The sequence below is a fragment of the Bubalus kerabau genome, chromosome 23 (genome assembly GCF_029407905.1).
Source record: "Bubalus kerabau isolate K-KA32 ecotype Philippines breed swamp buffalo chromosome 23, PCC_UOA_SB_1v2, whole genome shotgun sequence".
Classification (NCBI taxonomy): domain Eukaryota; kingdom Metazoa; phylum Chordata; class Mammalia; order Artiodactyla; family Bovidae; genus Bubalus; species Bubalus kerabau.
The window spans coordinates 20523529-20545780 of record NC_073646.1 but is presented as its reverse complement, the minus strand read 5'-3'; the positions used below and the strand labels follow the sequence as shown (position 1 = coordinate 20545780).

Genomic DNA, 22252 nt, shown 5'->3' with positions numbered 1-22252 from the left:
CATTCCAGTCTTATTGCCTGGAGAATCGCCATGGACAAAGGACCTGGCAAGCTACAGTCCACAGGGTCACAAAAAGTTGTACACGACTGAGTGACTAAACACAGCACCGACTTCCTGAACTCTTATGCACAAATGTATTCCTGACTTGCTTATTTTTTTCTTTTTTCTTGGGCATGTGGCATGCAGGATCTTAGTTCTCCAACTAGGGACTGAACCTGTGTTCCCTTCAGTGAAAGCCTGGAGTCTTAACCACTAGACTGCCAGGGAATTCCCATAACTTGCTTATTTTTTAAATTGTAGTCATGAACAAATTTTCTTACAAGTATGAGTAAGCAGTATGTCCTTGCCAGTGACCTGGACATTTTGTGGAGAACAAAAGCGACAATGATGCTTGCTTATTACCTAGTGTGATTTGTTACATCCAAAATATATTCATGAGAGCATTAGGTTTAAGAGAGAAGAATGAGCTCCTTTTTTTGATTAGGGCCCCTTATTGGTGAAGTTTGAGCTGAGTTTAACGAAAATATATTGAGAGAATAAAGAGAAAATATATTGGAGAATAAACAAAAATATATTGAGAGAATGAAGGTAGGGTGGGGATGGAAGAAAGGTTGCCATTAACAGTGGGAGCTTAATGAAAGTTGTGTGAAAATGAAACAACATGGTGTGTTTTGTGAATACTAATTTGTTACTGCTTAAGCAAAATTTTGTTGTTTTGAACTGCTCATGTTTAATTCAAGTACTCATTTAATGGTAATGGTTGAGGAATGGAGCAGGAGGATATATTCAGTTCACATGCTAATTCAGTAAACATGCTAATCAAAAGAGTGAGAAGAGAGCTGCTTTAATTGCTTTTTTCTTTTCCAATCTCAAAATTGATAGAATGCAAGTGGTAAGAGTGAATATTCTTGCCCAATTTTCAATCTTAGAGGGAGTTCTTCACTTTATGTTTATTGTAGGCTTTACATATAAACGCAACTCTGTGCGACCCATAGACAGCAGCCCACCAGGCTCCTCCATCCCTGGGATTCTCCAGGCAAGAACATTGGAGTGGGTTGCCATTTCCTTCTCCAATGCATGAAAGTGAAAAGTGAAAGTGAAGTTGCTCAGTCGTGTCCAACTCTTAGCGACCCCATGGACTGCAGCCTACTAGGCTCCTCTGTCCATGGGATTTTCTAGGCAAGGGTACTGAAGTGGGTTGCCATTGCCTTCTCCATTTCTTCTTGAGATGATCAATATTGTAACACTGATTTATTTTCAAATATTAAACTAATTCATGGAATAAACCCTCCTTGTTCATTTCTTCCATATATTCCTATATTCTTTTTTTTAAAAGATATATTTATTTATTTTTGGTTCTATTCTAGTGTAGATCAGTGAGGGTTCAATTACTGGATGAATGAACAACTAAAATAAAAAATCCTAAGGCAAAACTCTGAGATTGTGTGAACTATGAAACCTTTGTAAAGCAATAGTTAATAATCTGACTGGTAGAGACCCATCTCAGCCTAAGAATGTTAAAGTTTGAAACTAAGAAAGGGAAGGAAAAAAAAATCTCAACACAATATTTATATGTTTAATCCTAGGCAATAGGAAAAAATCCTGACTGGTAGAGACCATGAAATTCTATAATTCTATACAGCTTTAAAGAAGTCAGTTCTATAATTACAACCAAATACACCTCAAAACCTGTACAGGCACAAGGCAGCTCTATCATAGTCGGTTCATTATTATGGATTATTTTCTTATAGGCAGAGGATTCAAAATTCAGAACTGAAAATTCAAACTAAGATGAAAGACCTGTGATTCAAATTAGTCCCAGTTAGATCTTGGTATAATTGAATGATATCTTCTTTATTAAGTAATAAAGGTAGGAATATGTTAATTTATACATTCTGATCTAATGCTGAGCTTTCTTTGAGTTGCATCTAGAGTCTGCATTAGTTACTCACCTTCTTGTTGTTCATAAATATCTTATAGACATTAAATACAATTTTATGAAAGATAAAGTTTTTCAGTTTCCAGAATGTACTTTCCAGACAAAAAAGTAAAAGCAGAAAAATTAAGCCCAAGGCAGCTGATGAAATCAAAAAGTTTGCAATCCCATGTTCTCCAAAGCTGTAGACATTGTTCTTCTTAACTAAGGGTGATAAAAGAGATAGCCTTACTTTAAAAACTTATACAAAGTCTAGGATGACACCAAATATTAAGAAATATAGGATAAAATGAATGTTAAGTTAGAATTAGAGAAGTATAGCTATGAAAAATAAGCAATTGTCTTAACATTTTATTTGTCTCTCTTATTTAATCTTCACTGATATTTATGATTATTATAACAGTTCCCCTGCAAACGCTTTTTTTCTTTTTTTTTAAACTGGTTTTGATAGGCAACAACATTACTACATACTCAGTGAGTTTCAAAAGCTGAGTCGTTGTAAACAGAATTATCATGGATCTAGATGGTGATGATGATTGCACATTATGAATGTACTCAGTACCACTGAAATGTATACTTTAAAATGTAAACTTTATGTTATGTGTATTTTCTTACAACAAAAATAGTATTTGTGCATACTGGCACAGAAAATGCAATTCTTATTAAAAAAAGAGTGATTGTATTATCTTCACATCTCAAAGATGCCTCCTATTTACATATCTAGAATTTAGATGTTTGTGTTAGCTAATTTTCTGTGTAGTAAAATCAGGAAATATCAATTATTACCTATTTACATCTAAACTTTGTTCTTTTCTTCCTCACAAGTGTTGCCATCAATACTCTTTTCCCACTTATAGAAGAAAATGTCTTATCACTCTGAAGGACTTTAAGGACAGTAGGCATGACCTACAACAATAGCTAAACATACCGTAAATACCTTTATTTTGTTTTATTTAATTGCCAAGAATTCTGTTGTTTTTGATTTTTGTGGGTTGTACTTATTTGTTTAGTAACTTTTGTAAACTGTTTTTGTAACGACTGTATTTTGTTATTTTTAGTTTCTGTTCTGCTAACTTAGCTATTAGCTGCGATTTGATGGAAATATCCTTAAATGTTTGGAGCAAAAAACACACACACACAAACCAAACTTTTCCTATCCTTTTTAGATTAGCTGTGAGTTGGGGCTCTCTTAAAATGGTTAACCAGTCCATGTACAATTTTTATTTAGTCCACACATCTTGCTTATGCAGGGCCTAAAGATCAGAGAGTTTATTCATAAAGTCTTATCAGGTTTCAGCCTGGAATCTGCATGTGGCACTCTGAATTATCCATTGCAAATGGGAGTTTTTGTAATTGATTAATCCCCTCACACTCAAGTCACTTTCCCCAGCCTCTTAACTTCTTAGGCTTTTCTTTCTTGCCACTTGCTTTCCGTTTCTTGTCACTTGCCTTAGGTGGCTGTGGTTAGCATATCCCTTTAAATGTTTTTGACAACACTGCCCAGGAGGTTGCTCCAGCCCTCAGAAAGTTCCAAGAAGAGCTAAACAGTGCACCTCCTGAACTGATCCACTGGGTCATTGCCAGATGGATCTAAAAACATAACCATAATTCTTTGAGAACAGGAATTGTTCTTTGCCCCTTCTGGTGTAAGAAAACACACCAGGAATGCAGATTACTATCATCACAGTTACTGCTGCCTGGCTGGAAAATGGGAAGGTAAGCAGGTAAGTTAAAACTCTACATTGCTTTCTTGGCAAAATTGAGCAGCTTCTTTCTTCATTTTCTACTTCCCTGCTTTTTGTAAGTTTTTGATTAAATTTCAGAGTTCCAGAGAATTGATTCTGACAGTTTTTGCCACCTTAATCCTTGTTTCAAGGGAGGGACAGATCCTTGGAGATACCTACTCTGTCACTTTCAGTTTCAAGTTATTTTTATATACTGATTTTTGGTTTTAATTCAGCAATCTAGCTGAAGTTTCTAAATATTCTAGTATTTTATCTGTAGAGTTTTAAATAGTTCATGCCATATATATAAAGAATTTCAAATATTACTTTATCTCAGTGTTCATACTTGAAAATTATTTAAAAATGTAACATAAAATGAGCTCTCAGGAACCTCCCACTTAACAAAGTAACCAAAACATTATTAATAGCTTCCTTCTAACTATGTTCTCCTTGATTTTACCCCTACTATCTATATTCCAGATATAACTGTCTTTTATTTCTTTGGAAATTTTCCAGAGACATGCATTTCTATAAATATTATGTTGTTGGTAATAGTCTGTTTCTGAGGTTTATAAAAATAGCATCATGTTGTTTGTAGTCATCACAGCAAGGTTTACAAAATATTCATTGTGTTTCTAAGATTTATTCATATTGTTGTTTGCAGCTGAAGTTCATACATTTCCACTCCTCTATGATACTCCATTATGTAGGGAGAAAAGCCTTAATTTATCATTACACTCTGCTGTTAATAGACATAAGCTATTTCCATTTCTTTTTGAAATTACAGATATTGCTGAAGAAAACATTTATTAAGGTTTTCCATCTTGGAGTAAAAATATTGGTAATTGGCATGTCAAGCTTGGTTAGTGCTAACTCATTTTTCAAAGTAGTAAATTATTTTCACTCACAATATGTGCATATTTATTTCCATTTCTCTACATTGTAATGCTTCTCGACCTCAGATTTTAAAATTTTTGTTTAGTGATAGTTCATTGTGGTCCAAGTTCGTAGTTCTTTGATCACTAATGAGGTTTATGATAACTCCATATAGGCCATTTTTGGACCATATTTTATTCTTTTTTTATTTCTGTGAAATTCTTCTTCATGTCTTTATTCTCCCATTTTATTCTAGATAGCATAATTTGTCTTAATTTATCATTCTTATTCCAGATAGTAATGCTTTGTTCATTATATATGTGTTATATATGTGTGTGTTAACAAATATATTTGCTTCTGAGGCTTTTATTTCTTTAGAATGCCTTTAAATTAACAGTTTTAAATTTTAATGTAGTCAAATTTATAAATCCTTTCTTTATAATTCAGGGATTTTTGTACTTATTTTCTTATTTTGTACTTGATGTCATAAAACTATTTTAACATATTTTCTTATAAAATTCTTGAACTTTACCCTCTCTATTTCTACTTAGTTTTTTTTTGTGTGTGTCTGTACAGGCTTCAACAGTTCATGAACTGTGAACTTCCAGATGTTCAAGTTGGATTTAGAAAAGGCAGAGGAACCAGAGATCAAGTTGCCAACATCCATTGGATCATCGAAAAAGCAAGTGAGTTCCAGAAAAATATCTACTTCTGCTTTATTGACTACACCAAAGCCCTTGACTGTGTGGATCACAAGAAACTCTGGAAAATTCTTAAAGAGATTGGAATACCAGACCACCTTACCTGCCTCCTGAGAAACCAGTATGCAGGTCAAGAAGCAACAGTTAGAACTGGACATGGAACAACAGATTGGTTCCAAATTGGGAAAGGAGTATGTCAAGGCTGTATATTGTCACCCTACTTGTTTAACTTATATTCAGAGTACATCATGAGAAATGCTGGGCTGGATGAAACACAAGCTGGAATCAAGATTGCTGGGAGAAATATCAATAATTTCAGATACGCAGATGACACCATCCCTGTGGCAGAAAGTGAAGAACTAAAGAGCCTCTTGTTGAAAGTGAAAGAGGAGAGTGAAAAAGTTGGCTTAAGACTCAACATTCAAAAATCTAAGATCATGGCATTTGGTCCCATCATTTCATGGCACATAGATGGGGAAACAGTGGAAACAGTGTCAGACTTTATTTTGTTGGGCTCAAAATCACTGCAGATGGTGACTGCAGCCATGAAATTAAAAGACGATTGCTCCTTGGAAGAAAAGCTGTGATAAACCTAGAGAGCATATTAAAAAGCAGACACATTACTTTGCCAACAAAGTTCCGTCTAGTCAAAGCTATGGTTTTTCCAGTGGTCATGTATGGATGTAAGAGTTGGACTATAAAGAAAGCTGAGCGCCGAAGAATTGATGCTTTTGAACTGTGGTGTTGGAGAAAACCCTTGGACTGCAAGGAGATCCAACCAGTCAATCCTGAAGGAAATCAGTCCTGAATATTCATCAGAAGGACTGATGCCGAAGCTGAAACTCCAATACTTTGGCCACCTGATGCAATGAACCGACTCATTGGAAAAGACCCTGAGGCTGGGAAAGATTGAAGGCAGGAGGATAATGGAGGATGAGTTGGTTGGATGGTATCACCAACTTGATGGATATGAGTTTGAGTAAGCAAAGCCTGGTGTGCTGCAAACCATGGGGTCACAAAGAGTTGGACATGACTGAGCTACTGCATTGAACTGAACTGAACTGTACAGAATATGGATCCACCTGTTTTTCCCTTTTCTGGAAATACACTTACTGCTGCTGCTGCTGCTAAGTCACTTCAGTCGTGTCCGACTCTGTGCGACCCCACAGACGGCAGCCCACCAGGCTCCCCCGTCCCTGGGATTCCCCCCGGCAAGAACACTGGAGTGGGTTGCCATTTCCTTCTCCAATGCATGAAAGTGAAAACTGAAAGTGAAGTCGCTCAGTCGTATCCGACTCTTAGTGACCCCATGGACTGCAGCCTACCAGGCTCCTCTGTCCATGGGATTTTCCAGGCAAGAGTACTGGAGTGGGGTGCCATTGCCTTCTCCGATACACTTACTAGCATTTATTAAATGGTGTATTTTTGCCCAATAATATATGATGCCATCTCCTTTATACATCAAAATTCCATATATGCCTTGGCATATTTGAGGGTTCCTTTTTAATCTAATTGTCCATTTACTTCTATCTCTATATGTCTTATAAGTCATTATGTTACAAATATTTACATTTCAAATCTTAAGGAATTAAACCAATACCTGAGAAGGCACCTATCAAGAAAATATCAAGTCTTGTTTTAAAAGTAAATTTTACTAAATATTGAGTAAAGAGATGTTTTACATAAGCTAGTCTGCTGAATAAAAAAACTAGAAAATACTCCACAGTTCACTATCTGTTACTAGTATAAACTCTATATACAGTGCAAACATGCACAGTATGAAAAAACAATATAGGAGGTCAATCTTTCTCATAAACATGGATTAAAAAACTCATGGGACTATTCATCTACTTCAGTGATGAATAACCTTGCATTTTTAAAACTTATGAAAAAAAATAAAAGCTTATGGAAAACTCAATTTGAAATGATTAAAAACTGTCAAGTATTATAAGCTGGTACTTAAGATGCTTGTAAATATTATTTATGTTTTTCATTTTGTAAAATAAAGATTAAAAAACTCATATGAAATATTAACAAATGGAATAGATAGATACACAGACAATTGTGTTTATTTAAGGAATGCAAAGTGTTTAATATTTTAAAAATATCTTAATATAGTTGCATGGCTTCCCTCAAAGCTTAGTCGGTTAAGAATCTGCCTGTGATGCAGAAGACCCAGGTTTGATTCCTAGGTTGGGAAGATCCCCTGGAGAAGGAAATGGCAACCCACTCCAGTATTCTTGCCTGGAGAATCCCATGGACAGAGGAGCCTGGCGGGCTACAGTTCATGGGGTCGCAAGAGTTGGACATGACTTAGCCACTAAATCACCACCACCACCACCACCACCACATTGATACACTAATGGCCAAAGCCACATGGTGATCTCATATAGTCAAAAAACATATTTAAAATAAAATGCCTCATACATAGCACTCTAACCTAAAAAAGGAACATAACAAATATTCAAGCATCATGTTCAACAGTGAAATTACTGAGGTGTAGAGCCAAGAAGTTGCAGAGCCAGGATTCAACTCAGGCCACATGACTCCAGGCCATCCTCTTACTATACTGCTTTTATATAAACATAATAGTAAATTAGTGAGAGATCAACACCACCAATTACAACGAGGGCTTCCTTGGTGGCTCAGTGGTAAAGAATCTGATTGCTAAAGCAAGAAACACAGGTTCAGTCCCTGGATCAGGAAGATCCCCTGCAGAAGGAAATGGCAACTCACTCCATTATTCTTACCTGGGTAACACCATGGACAGAGGAGTGTGGAGGGCTACAGTCCATGGGATCATAAAAGAGTCAGACAGGACTTAGTGACTAACGAACAACAATAATGAGATCACCATGTTTATGGTCATAGAGAAAACCTTAATAAATAGCTCCAGTATAGTTAAATGCCAAATACTGTGACTATATGCAATAAGACTAAGTAAAGCAAAAGCAAATTATAAACAGAATATCTGAAATTAACAAAGTAGAAAACTTAAACCTTAAACCAAAATATTAAATTACATATAAATAACTTAATTATATATATATATATATATATATCTTGATATATATCTATATCAACCCACTACAGTATTCTTACCTGGAGAATCCTATGGACATAGGACCCCAAGCTACAGTCCATGGGGTCGCAAAGAGTTGGACAGAACTGAAGTGACTTAGGACTCGTATGCTCCAAACAAGCCTCCATTCTATTCTTTAAATATATAAGATCCTTCCCTGATTTGAGGCTTTTCTCTTGGTCTTCCATCTATGTGAAATATTATTCCTCTCATTCTTCACTGGTTAGATCAATCTCATTCTTTTAGTCATCTAATCACACTCTGCAGTAATGACCTCCATTAAGTAGTCTATCTGAAGTGATGTAAGTTACTAATTACCTCATTTATTTCTCTTACTGTCTTACTTCAAACTGTAACTATTGTGTCTATTTACTTACTTTCAAAATTTTTTCCCACTTGCCACAACTCACATTATAAACTCCATGAAACCAGGGACCTTGTCTATCTTCTTCCATAGACAAGTGTAGGAAGTACAGCAGTCATAGAGTAAGAGTTCAAGAAAGAGACTACAAAAGGGACCAGGAAAAGTGATAATAAGTGAAATTATAGATGTTTTCCTGCCACTAAATGAAGACAAGAGCCTTTGGGTTGAAACTGCTGTCAAATGATAAACAGAATATAGAGGAGAAAAATCTAAGTCTAGACAGCTCATGGAAAAATTTCACAACACTAAGGATAACAATTTTTGGAAGACAGAAGTTTTTAGAGTAATAAAGAAGCTATCTGCAAAGAAATCAAAATCAGATTAACATGACTCCTCTTAACCAGTATAGTTTAACATCAGAAAATAAACTTAATACACCATATTAAAAGAATAAATGACAAAATCCCCACATGATCTCAAAGGCACAGAAAAAGAATTTAATCTCATTCATTACCAAAATTGTCAATGAACTTGGAATAGAATGGAACTTCCTCAAACCAATAAAGAGGAACTATAAAAACATTCATAGCTAAAAATCATATTTAAGGGAGAATAACTGAATACCTTCCTCTTAAGGCTGGGAACAAGCAAAGGTGTTTACTGCCATGGCTACTATTCAGTACAGTACTGGAAATTCTAGTCAGTGAAATGAAATAAAAATGTTTAAGAAAAAAAGACTGTTCTATACATCAGTGTCTCTTTTGCTGTCTCGTATACAGGGTTATGCAAAAAAGCAAAATGGCTGTCTGGGGAGGCCTTACAAATAGCTGTGAAAAGAAGAGAAGAGAAAAGCAAAGGAGAAAAGGAAAGATATAAGCATCTGAATGCAGAGTTCCAAAGAATAGCAAGAAGAGATAAGAACACCTTCTTCAGCGATCAATGCAAAGAAATAGAGGAAAACAACAGAATGGGAAAGACTAGAGATCTCTTCAAGAAAATTAGAGATACCAAAGGAACACTTCATGCAAAGATGGGCTCGATAAAGGACAGAAATGGTATGGACCTAACAGAAGCAGAAGATATTAAGAAGAGGTGGCAAGAATACACAGAAGAACTGTACAAAAAAGATCTTTATGACCCAGATAATCACGATGGTGTGATCACTGACCTAGAGCCAGACATCCTGGAATGTGAAGTCAAGTGGGCCTTAGGAAGCATCACTATGAACAGAGCTAGTGGAGGTGATGGAATTCCAGTTGAGCTATTTCAAATCCTGAAAAATGATGCTGTGAAAGTGCTGCACTCAATATGCCAGCAAATTTGGAAAACTCAGCAGTGGCCACAGGACTGGAAAAGGTCAGTTTTCATTCCAATCCCAAAGAAAGGCAATGCCAAAGAATGCTCAAACTACTGCACAATTGCACTCATCTCACACGCTAGTAAAGTAATGCTCAAAATTCTCCAAGCCAGGCTTCAGTAATATGTGAACCGTGAACTTCCTGATGTTCAAGCTGGTTTTAGAAAAGGCAGAGGAACCAGAGATCAAATTGCCAACATCCGCTGGATCATAGAAAAAGCAAGAGAGTTCCAGAAAAACATCTCTTTCTGCTTTATTGACTATGCCAAAGCCTTTGACTGTGTGAATCACAATAAACTGTGGAAAATTCTGAAAGAGATGGGAATACCAGACCACCTGATCTGCCTTTTGAGAAATCTATATGCAGGTCAGGAAGCAACAGTTAGAACTGGACATGGAACAACAGTCTGGTTCCAAATAGGAAAAGGAGTAACGTTAAGGCTGTATATTGTCACCCTGCTTATTTAACTTCTATGCAGAATACATCATGAGAAACACTGGGCTCGAAGAAACACAAGCTGGAATCAAGATTTCTGGGAGAAATATCAATAACCTCAGATATGCAGATGGCACCACCCTTATGGCAGAAAGTGAAGAGGAACTCAAAAGCCTCTTGATGAAAGTGAAAGTGGAGAGTGAAAAAGTTGGCTTAAAGCTCAATATTCAGAAAACGAAGATCATGGCATCTGGTCCCATCACTTCATGGGAAATAGATGGGGAAACAGTGGAAACAGTGTCAGACTTTATTTTTCTGGGCTCCAAAATCACTGCAGATGGTGACTGCAGCCATGAAATTAAAAAACGCTTGCTCCTTGGAAGGAAAGTTAAGACCAACCTAGATAGCATATTCAAAAGCAGAGACATTACTTTGCCAACAAAGGTTCGTCTAGTCAAGGCTATGGTTTTTCGTGTGGTGATGTATGGATGTGAGAGTTGGACTGTGAAGAAGGCTGAGTGCTGAAGAATTGATGCTTTTGAACTGTGGTGTTGGAGAAGACTCTTGAGAGTCCCTTGGACTGCAAGGAGATCCAACCAGTCCATTCTGAAGGAGGTCAGCTCTGGGATTTCTTTGGAAGGAACGATGCTAAAGCTGAAACTCCAGTATTTTGGCCACCTCATGAGAAGAGTTGACTCATTGGAAAAGACTCTGATGCTGGGAGGGATTGGGGGCAGGAGGAGAAGGGGATGACAGAGGATGAGATGGCTGGATGGCATCACTGACTCAATGGATGTGAGTCTGGGTGAACTCCAGGAGTAGGTGATGGACAGGGAGGCCTGGTGTGCTGCAATTCATGGGGTCTCAAAGAGTCGGACATGACTGAGTGACTGAATTGAACTGATACAGGGTTATTGTTACCATCTTTCTAAATTCTATATATATGTGTTAGTATACTGTATTGGTGTTTTTCTTTCTGGCTTACTTCACTCTGTATAATAGGCTCCAGTTTCATCCACCTCATTAGAACTGATTCAAATGTATTCTTTTTAATGGCTGAGTAATACTCCATTGTGTATATGTACCACAGCTTTCTTATCCATTCATCTGCTGATGGACATCCAGGTTGCTTCCATGTCCTGGCTATTATAAACAGTGCTGCGATGAACATTGGGGTACATGTGTCTTTTTCAATTCTGGTTTCCTCAGTGTGTATGCCCAGCAGTGGGATTGCTGGGTCATAAGGCAGTTCTATTTCCAGCTTTTTAAGGAATCTCCACACTGTTCTCCATAGTGGCTGTACTAGTTTGCATTCCCACCAACAGTGTAAGAGGGTTCCCTTTTCTCCACACCCTCTCCAGCATTTATTGCTTGTAGACTTTTGGATCGCAGCCATTCTGACTGGTGTGAAATGGTACCTCATAGTGGTTTTGATCTGCATTTCTCTGATAATGAGTGATGTTGAGCATCTTTTCATGTGTTTGTTAGCCATCTGTATGTCTTCTTTGGAGAAATGTCTATTTAGTTCTTTGGCCCATTTTTTGATTGGGTCATTTATTTTTCTGGAATTGAGCTGTAGGAGTTGTTTGTATATAGAACACTCTGTGGGAGAGGGAGAGGGTGGGATGATTTGAGAGAATGGCATTGAAACGTGTATAATATCATATATGAAACAAGTCGCCAGTCCAGGTTCGATGCACGATACTGGATGCTTGAGGCTGGTGCACTGGGACGACCCAGAGGGATGGTATGGGGAGGGAGGAGGGATGAGGGTTCAGGATGGGGAACATGCGTATACCTGTGGCTGATTCATGTTGATATATGGCAAAACCAATACAATATTTTAAAGGTAAAAAATAAAATTAAATTAAAAAATATGTTTAAGAAAAAAGAAATCTTGATTTTGAAAAGAAGAGTATTCACAAACAACATAATATTGAAATAGAAAAATCTTAAGAAATCCACATAAAAACTATTGGAATGAATAAATGAGTTAAGTTCATAGGATAGAAGATCAAAAAATCATATAAGTTCATAGTATATAATATACAAAAAGTCACTGGATTTCTATACCTTAGCAATGAACATAAGAAAATTAACATAGCTCATTTTCAATAGTAGCAAAAACATCTTAGAAATAAATTTAGCAGAGAAATGCAAGATCTGTAAACTGAAAGCTATACAACATTGCTGAGGGAAATGAAAGATCTAAATAAACAGACAGTCATTCCTTTTCATGGATTGTACGGCTCAATATTTTTAAGATGACTCATTTTCCCAGATTGATTAGTAGTATCAATGCAATATCTATTCAAATTCCAGGAGTCTTTTTTCCCCCAGTAAATGACATGCCAATACCAAAAATTTGTAGAGAAACCCATAGGATCCACAAGAGCCAAAACAGTGTTAAAAAGGTCAAGGATGGGGACTTCCCTGGTGGTCTAGTGGTTGAGTCCACCTTCCAAAACAAGGGACATGGGTTTGATCATGGTTGGGGAACTAAGATCCCACCTGCCACGGAGCAACTAAGCCTATGTGCCTCAACTACAGAGAAGCCTGTGCTCCACAACAAAGACCCTGCACACTGCAACAGAAGATCCCACATGCCACAACTAAGACTCAATGCAGAAAAAATAAATGGTTAAATTTAAAAAAGACCAAGGATGGAGGATTATATTTCTCAATTTAAAACTTACTAAAATGCAAAAGTAACCAGAATAGTGTGGTACTGGTATAGGATAGAAATACCAATCAAGGGAACAGAATTTATACTCCAGAAATAACTCAGGTGAATTCATTTTTAATAAAAGTGTTAATTTGATGGGGAAATGATATCCTTTTCGACAAACTGTCCTGGGAAAAATCACATTGTAACCTGAATATAGACATAGTCATGTAGAAGGCATGGAGAAAATCTTCTTGACCCTGGCTTAGGCAGACTTTTAAAATATGATATAAAAAAACACCATCAATAGAAGAAAATGTTGATAAACTGGATTCCATCAACATTTAAAACTTTCAAGCTTCAAAAGACACCATTAACAACTTATGTTGAAACAAATATCCATCAACTAATGAACAGATAAATAAATGTGGTATATCAATGCAATGGAATACTATTCAGCAACAATAAAGAATATTGAGATATGCTATAACCTGGCTAAACCTCAAAAACAGTATCATAAGTGAAAGAACAAAGACACAAAATAATACTAATGATATAAATTAATATAGTTTAGGTTTATTAGTGGATGTTGGGTTGGACATGGAAATGAGGCTTGACTGTAAATAGGCATGAGGGATCTTTTTCAGATGATGGAAATATTCTAATATTAGACTGTGGTAATGATTGCACAACTTGATGAACTTTTTAAAAGCAATGAATATGAAATTAACAAAATCTGATGACTGGTAAGTAAATAATAGCTCAATAGAGCTGTTTTTAAAAAGCAGAGAGACAAATTTACAGTGCAAATATGATACAAACTAAAATGTGACATAATTTTTGTTATTCAGAAATTGTAAGAAAATATAATCAATTTGTCTTTGTTGTTGTTGTTCAGTAGTTAAGTCAAGTCTGACTCTTTGTGACTCCCTGGACTAGAGCATGCCAGGCTTCTGTCTTTCACTATCTCCTGGAGTTTGCTCAAACTCATGTTCATTGAGTCAAAGATGTCATCCAACCATCTTATCCTCTATTGTCCCTTTCTCCTCCTGCTCTCAATCTTTCCCGGCATCAGGGTCTTTTCTAATGAGTTGGCCCCTCGCATTAGATGACAAAGCGTTGGAGTGTTGAGCTTCAGCATCAGTCCTTCTGATGAATATTCAGGGTTGATTTCCTTTAGGAGTGACTGGTTTGATCTCCTTGCAGTCCAAGAGACTGTCAAGAGTATTCTTTAGTGCCACAAGTCGAAAACATCAGTTCTTTGGCCCTCAGCCTTCTTTATGGTCCAACTCTCACATCTATATATGATTACTGGAAAAACCATAGTTTTGACCCTACAGACCTTTGTTGGCAAAGTGATGTCTCTACTTTTTAATACACTGTCTAGGTTTGCCATAGCTTTCCTTCCAAGGAGCAAGCATCTTTTAATTTCATGACTGCAGTCACTGTCCACAGTGATTTTAATAATTATATTTAACCTTGCACTGATTTAGTCAAATACCATTACATTTCCCTTTTTTTTGTTCTTTTTTTTTTTAATTTTATTTTATTTTTAAACTTTACATAACTGTATTAGTTTTGCCAAATATCAAAATGAATCCGCCACAGGTATACATTTCCCTTTTTGTGGCTGCATATAAGTTATTTGGTTCCAGAACAAACTGCACACACACACAGTAAACAAACTTAAAAACAGGAAATATGCTAATTACTTCTCAATTTTTAGAGTAAATGGTAAATGGACTCATTATTTGTCAGTTCTTATAATCAATCTGAAATATGAAATCAGCCCAAAATATGGAAAATTTAATATAATTTTTTCATTTTTTTAAAATAAAATTTTTATAATTTTTATTATAAAAATATAATTATTTTTTCCTGATTTTGATCTGGCTGTGCATTTACCTTTATCTTGATACTTAAAACCTAGAGTCCCAAGGAACTATTTAATCTTCAGTTTAAGTAAAGCACTCAGTTTCCTCATTATAAAATTGGGATAAGAGTAGTTAACTTGTAGGGTACTGAGAAGATTCAAGATAATATATGTAAAGCTACTTTCACATCATGGGTGAGTAGTAACTCATTCTAAGTTACATCTGGCGATGGCTTCATGAAATTTATTGTGGGTTTTATTTGGAGGCTTCATTTCCCACCCCGCCGCCCCCACACACAGTGAAAATAACTTTGGTACAGAAAAGAACTCAAATCAGCAAGTCTTACTGTCTCTGTTGAAAGAAGAACAGGTTTCTCTTTAATCTTCCACAATCCAGGCTTGAATGTGGAAATCTAGAAAGATTTTTAAGGACTTGGGGGAACTGCATATACTCACATGAATCACTGCAGTCCACATAGATGTTTTGAAATTGCTTGGCACAAAGTTTTTTTACCTCATAGTCATCAAAGAATTTGCTGATACTCATTGCAAAGTTGTAACTAGGAAGCACCATCAATACATTATTCATTAAGGTTTTTGTGAAATCAGGAATGTCATTATCTATGATTCAAAAGATGATAGATTAGCTTTCAGTTAGAAAGCAGTGACCCTCCCATAACAACAAACTTTCCTAAGATGATCAGAGGATTACCAGTCTAGCAGATCATCTTTGAGAAAACACTAGTTTCTAAGTCATGAAGCTTCTTCATCTTCATAGTTTGTAGTATGGATTTGTCAGTTACAGATTTTAAAAGTAGACTTTTGCTAACAGTATTTCCCTAGGTTCTGTCTTCCACCGTCTTTATGGGTGGGTCTGCTATTAAAATCCCTACCTTGGCTTGGCCTTAAACTTTCTCTTTGTTCCCTGTGCAGCCTGAAAAATGGAAAATAATGGGATTGTGAATATTACTTTGTTGTTGGCCTCTGTGTCCTGAAATTTCTTGAGAGATCAATGATGCATTAAAAAGTTTGAATAATTTTTTGTCCAATATACATTGTTATTTTAAGTAGAAGGGCAATTTGCCTTCCAGAATCCTCCATCCTTTTGGACATGGCAGTCCCCACTGAATTTCTCATTGCCAAGTTCAATAGCCTCTTTGTCACATTTCTTTTATTTTTCACTTTGAACCAATACTCTACCCTTCTCCACTGTACTTTCTGCCCTGGGAGGATTATCTGTGTAGAATAAATCAAAGGACTTCTTTGCTCTCTGGCTCTTAGTTGGCCTAAGCAAGGCCCATAGCAAGCCCTGACTGGACAGAGGAAAGTTTCACTAGTATGTTCACTTTGTGAAAATTATCAAGCTGTACATTTATGGTCTCTGCACTTTTCTGAATACAAGTTATATTTCAATAAAAAGTGAATATGAGAAATACATTCTTGAAGAGCTCTGTGCTTACAGTCCTCTGTAGGGTGAATATAACGATACAGTATGTTGCAATAGAATGTGGTTCCCTGACACCTTTGGGAATAATGGAATGCTACAAAGTAGAAGTCAGGTGGCAGAACTTAACTATTAGAAGCAAGGTAGGAACCATTACCACAATAAGTAACAGGGACAGTCCATAAAATCATACTCCAGGAGAAGAGTCTTCATTATTAGAAACTGGAATTTGTAAAACCCATATTAGCAGGGAGGGCTGAGTTGATTAATATAGTTCAAAATTCATGTTTATAGAGAAATTCAACAAAGGGATATTCTAGAAGCAAACAAAACAAATCTTATTGGTGATAGTCACCATGAGCAACAGCATGTCTTTACATTTCATAATCCAAAAAGGGAGAACCTACTTCTGATACTCTTTTGAAATCAGAGAAACTGGTTTAATGATGACTACATTTGTTGCCTATTTAATTGTTTCCTTCTGAAAAACACTCATTAGGAGGTTCAAGATTATGTGCTTCATTAAATTAGGAGGAGTTATACCATAGCTCCTTCCACTCTCCAGTCTCACCACCTTGCTCCAAAGTGCTCTTAAGATGTTAAAACTGAAGGATCAAGTCTCAAGAGCATGGTGTGTGCGCGGTGATCTTTCAAAGGACATAAAATTTGGCACAGGTGTGGTGTAATCTTTTAATCTTCTTTTATTTTTGTCATGAGGCTAGAATGTTACTGAATCCATCGCCTTCAGAGGGCTTAGTGTCTGTCTCGTCCTTTTGCCCACTTTCTCTTTCCCTTCCCCTCTCTCTCAACCTCTGTTTCTCACATATATGTTCAATAAGTATTTGCTGACTCCAAAGAGCACAAGTTTTCAGATTCCTGGAAAGTAAGTGTTTAGCAATTAATATTTTTATCCTCCAGCTCTTTCATCATCATTTATTTAACGCATTTCCTGGAGAAAGGAAAAATTGTGTGAAGTCCTTACCATAGAATTTCATTATGATGTGAATGACGATACTGAAAACAGTTGAAAAGTAGTTGAAGAGGGTGAGCTTGATGTAGGCAGTAGTACTACTAGAAAACAGGAGGCTTCCAAGATACATGAGAGGAACAACAGACCAACCATACAGCATGAAGATCATCATTGTGTCCAGAAAATGGAAATCTGCAACAAAGGCATCCAGTCCGCAGTATATGAACACTCCCTGAGACAGAGTGCAGAGGTAAAGAGCAAGGTGAGGGACACTGTATAACAAGCTGCCAAGCCAGAAAACTTAGAAGACAGCAAGCACTGCCTTCATTAGTGCATAGATTCATTACTTAAATAATTTCACCCATTAAAAATAAGCCTGAGGTGAGCAATCTCTTTTTCAATAGAGGACTTTCATGAACAGAATGACTATATTTCCTTTTTTTTTTCCCCTTTGGAAGAGCACCACTTTGTAGCACTCTCATGATTAAAATTAAATGAACTGTGTCTACAGTAAGTCCAACTCTGAATTTTCCCAGGAAAAAAAAGTGATCTAGTGCATGGATGATTTCTCTAAAGATTTTCTCGGGATGAAAACATGTGCATATATGCACTCTCACCCTACCACATCACTCTGCTTGACGCCTCCCCCTCCCAAATTGTGTGTAACTATTTTATATTGTTAAGTTAATCATGTTCCCATTATGGCTTGCAATTGTAATTATCTTTTATTTTTTGTCTGGCTATTGATTGTGGAAACTGATAAACCTCTTTTACTATTGTGATTATGTAACTATTACTCACTTAATACCATTGTATGAATGGTCAACAGAAAAATAATAGAACTCTGTATCACCAAAACTAGGATCTACTAGAAAAACCTGTAATTACTTTTTTAAATCCAGATGCAAATTAGAATTATCTTTAAATTTTTTGAAAAATACAAATACTCAGGTATTGCTTTTTTTCTCCAGAACTCCAGAAATGTATCTAATGAGCAGTCATATTTAAAACCAACTGGACTATATGATGATCTTTTACTTTTATCTAGTTTGTTTTACTTTCTCTATTTCATATTCAGTGCTCCCATTTCATTTGGTTTATGTACTCCAGTTTCTCCATCTCTCTCTTTTTTTTTTGATGTTCTTTCTCAGCCTTTATCAAGTGTAGTAGAAAAGCTGTTGTATACATATATAAAAACATGTATAACATATTACATTACAATCATAATATATAAATATATTAAAAAAGATTTTCTCTGCGGCTGCTGTAGTATTATGCAATCTTCTTGCATCACACCTCACATTTAGACTGTCTCCTTTACGTCTATCTCGGGAACTCAAGGACATCCTCTTTCAATCAGTTCTCATTCCATTTGAGAATCAGACAGGGAAGCATAAATTTAGAGTGGGCAGATTAGGAAGATGGGAACCTCTAGAGTTATTAAAGAAGATAATTTTCTAATAACCTATATGGTAATCGTTGATAACTATAATTTCTCTAAAGATAGCAAGTTTGGCCCTTTTAAGCAATTACAAAATTATTTAGCAGGGCCACTAGTAAACAGAAAGAATTGACTAGGAATAGCCACATTACAACACTGTGATGCTCTTGGAAGTCGTTTATACTTAATAATGTTTAAAGAAAATATATGAAGAGGATCAGCAATCTTGGGTGAAAACTAGCTTTAACTATAGTTGGTTTTCTCCTAATCCAAGTAAGAGAAGTAAAAAGAGTATATTCAGCAGGAAACCACAGGTAACCTACAAGCAGCTTCATTCCAAGGCTTATAATGCTTGCTGCTGCTGCTGCTAAGTTTCTTCAGTCGTGTCCGACTCTGTGTGACCCCATAGACCGCAGCCCACCAGGCTCCCCGTTCCTGGGATTCTCCAGGCAAGAACACTGGAGTGGGTTGCCATTTCCTTCTCCAATGCATAAAAGTGAAAAGTGAAAGTGAAGTTCTCAGTCGTGTCCGACTCTTAGCGACCCCATGGACTGTAGCCTACCAGGCTCCTCCGTCCATGGGATTTTCAAGGCAAGAGTACTGGAGTGGGGGTACATCTTAAATTAGAACTATTTCAAAGAAAATTTAAATTTCTACTTGGAAATATGAAGACACACCCTACTTTTAGATAGAATCTGACCCAACATAGTAAGAAAGCAAATTCTCCCCAAATTACGTAAAAATAGCAACAGGATTTTAAAAAATTAGATAAGCTGATTTTACAGATTACATGTAAACAAACAAAACATATCAAGATAGACGGGAAATTCTGCAGAAGAAGATTAATGAGGGAAGTGAGGAAGGTCAATCCATAAAAATAATTAAATATATTATAAAACTACCATAATTAAAGCAGATTTGTAGTGGCGTATTATAGACACACCAATGGAATATCGTAAAGAATGCAAAGTGAGAGTGAAAGTGAAAGTCGCTCAGTCGTGTGTCTGACTCTTTGCAACCTGATGGATTATACAGTCCATGGAATTCTCCAGGCCAGAATACTGGACAGGGTAGCCTTTCCCTTTTCCAGGGGGTCTTCCCAACCTAGGGATTGAACCCAGAACTCCTGCATTGCAGGTGGATTCTTTACCAGCTGAGCCACAAGGGAAGCCCTAAGATACTTAATATTGTTTAATTATAGGATCTTGCCTCCTTTTGTTGGGTCCAAGGACAAATCCAGCTGGTGGCATTTTACAGAACCAGAGCAGAGTGAGGGAGCATCTCATTTAAAACAACAAAGGGATAGCCAAGTTAGATAAATAAGCAAAGCTGAGAACCCATGGAGAACTTCATCTGAGAACCATGAAAGGGAATTTCGGGACGGGGAGAGCAAGACAGAAAGAGAAGAGGAGAGAGAAAGACACACACACACACACACACACACACACACACACACACATAGAGAACAAGCACTACCAGGCAAAAGGATACAGAAGATATAAAGTGAAGTATGATGCTAAGACAGAGAGAACTGCAAATATGAGAGTAGAAATAAGTTTAAAGTACATTATTCAGGATGACTTTGAATATATAAATTACAATACATTGAACTAAGGCTATCCAGGGTTCTTTAATTGTACTAGCTGGGTGAAATTGGGTAAGTAAATTAGATCTGTGAATCTTAATTTCCTTGACTGTAAATATGGTGAATTAAAATCACTTCAGACTTGAATGTTTCTGAATGACATAAGACACACACACACACACACAAACATATGGCAAATAACTTCTCATGAGCCATAAATGGCAATATTGCTATAAGTATAAATAACGGATGGTCTTATTTATAGATCTATTAACCAGGAAATGACAGCTGGGTGTGCCAGTCAAGTTTAAAGAATCAGAGAAAGAATGGATCCTTGGCTGGAGATGAAAAGATGCAGGGGTTTTTTCTTATTGATTTCAATACTGCATTTCATAGAGGGGAGATAGTAAAGAGATTGTGCTTAGATCAACTCCCCTATTCTTGTGGCAAAAGATGAGAATTGTGGCCCTCAAAAAGGATGGTGGTCTTCCCTAGTTACGCTAGTTGGCTAGTTAGCTGTGAGAAGAAACTGGCACTGAGAACACCGGCCAGAGTCTTATGCTGTGACAAGAAAGTGCTGCTCTGCTCTTTCAACATTGGGGCATCACTGTACATGCTATTTGCTCACCATTACCATCTATGCCTCAACTGTTTCAGCCTCTGGTCCCTGCTGAGGAGCTGTTATACCTGGTGTGATGCAGCTCTCCTTCATACCCAAGCCTAGGGCTCTAAACTGATCAAAAGTTTCTTCTTTTTCCTCAAAAAACTAATTTTACCTTTCCATGGCATGTATAGTTTGAATTAGGACTCGGTAGCTCATCTTTTATAGTAGAATTAGCCACCTATTTTATATGTCCATTGCTGAACAGTGAACTATTTGAGGGCTGAAACATTGTCTTACTGATATTTAAGCCCACCATACCTCTTGTAGCCACTCGCTATGGTGGCTCAGATAGTAAACCTTCTGCCTGCAATGCAAGAGGCCGAGGTTCAATCCTTGGGTAGGGAAGATCTCCTGGAGGAGAAAATGGCAATCTGCTCCGGTATCTTGTCTGCAGAATTCCATGGACAGAGGAGCCTGGTGAGCTACAGTCCACGGGGTCGGAAAGAGTCAGACACAACTGAGTGACTAACACTTTCACTTTCTTTTATAACTTTTGTACATAAAAAAACCTTACCTCCTTTACTCATGTGTCTATCCCTTTAGTACCTACACAACTTCACATCTACCTCACCTTCAGATATGCATACAAAGTAAAAGACATTGCCAAGTTCACTAATGAGAAAATCATTACATTAAAGGACACTGTAACATCCTTACATGCTTGCTCTTTAGTCTCAATATCTAAAATTGGGTGTCTGAGTCAAAGTTAGTTCTGCTTTGCAGATCTAGCCATTTTGGATTTGCGGCATGAATGGGAGACTGTGAAGAGTAACAGAAACCCTCGCTTAAGTCATGATTCTAAATTGTGTGCTACAGTCTAGAGAGTTCAGCATTGGGAATTAGTGGCAGTGACTTATCTGTATGATTAGTGAGGGACAAGTTACAAGTAATAGCTCTTTTCCCTTTAGTTTTGGGCCTTGGGCATTATGCTGAGCAATTACATGGGAAGCCAATTCAAGAGAGACTTTTCAAAGAAAACTATTTTTTTCCAATTGAAAGAACATGAGGTAGTACATTTCCATAATGAGGTTTTCACAATATATTATCTGGCATAATAGGCCAAAGTAGTTTCAAATTTCTTTAAGTTTTATTTCAGGATACAATTAATTGAATAGAAATTTCCTGTGGGAGACA

The 22252-nt window shown here is 36.6% G+C and overlaps 1 protein-coding gene across 1 annotated transcript in view; it reads right to left on the bottom strand.

Moving 5' to 3' along the window:
- The window catches only part of LOC129637639 (phospholipid-transporting ATPase ABCA3-like), a 181601-nt gene that overhangs the window by 45140 nt on the left and 114209 nt on the right, over nt 1-22252 (bottom strand). Inside the window, exons 15-17 of the mRNA XM_055561866.1 lie at nt 17441-17660; nt 15471-15635; nt 1953-2140 (exon numbers count right to left, since the gene is read on the bottom strand). Of these exons, the coding sequence (XP_055417841.1) occupies nt 1953-2140; nt 15471-15635; nt 17441-17660 (573 nt within the window). The remainder of the gene's footprint in view (nt 1-1952; nt 2141-15470; nt 15636-17440; nt 17661-22252) is intronic.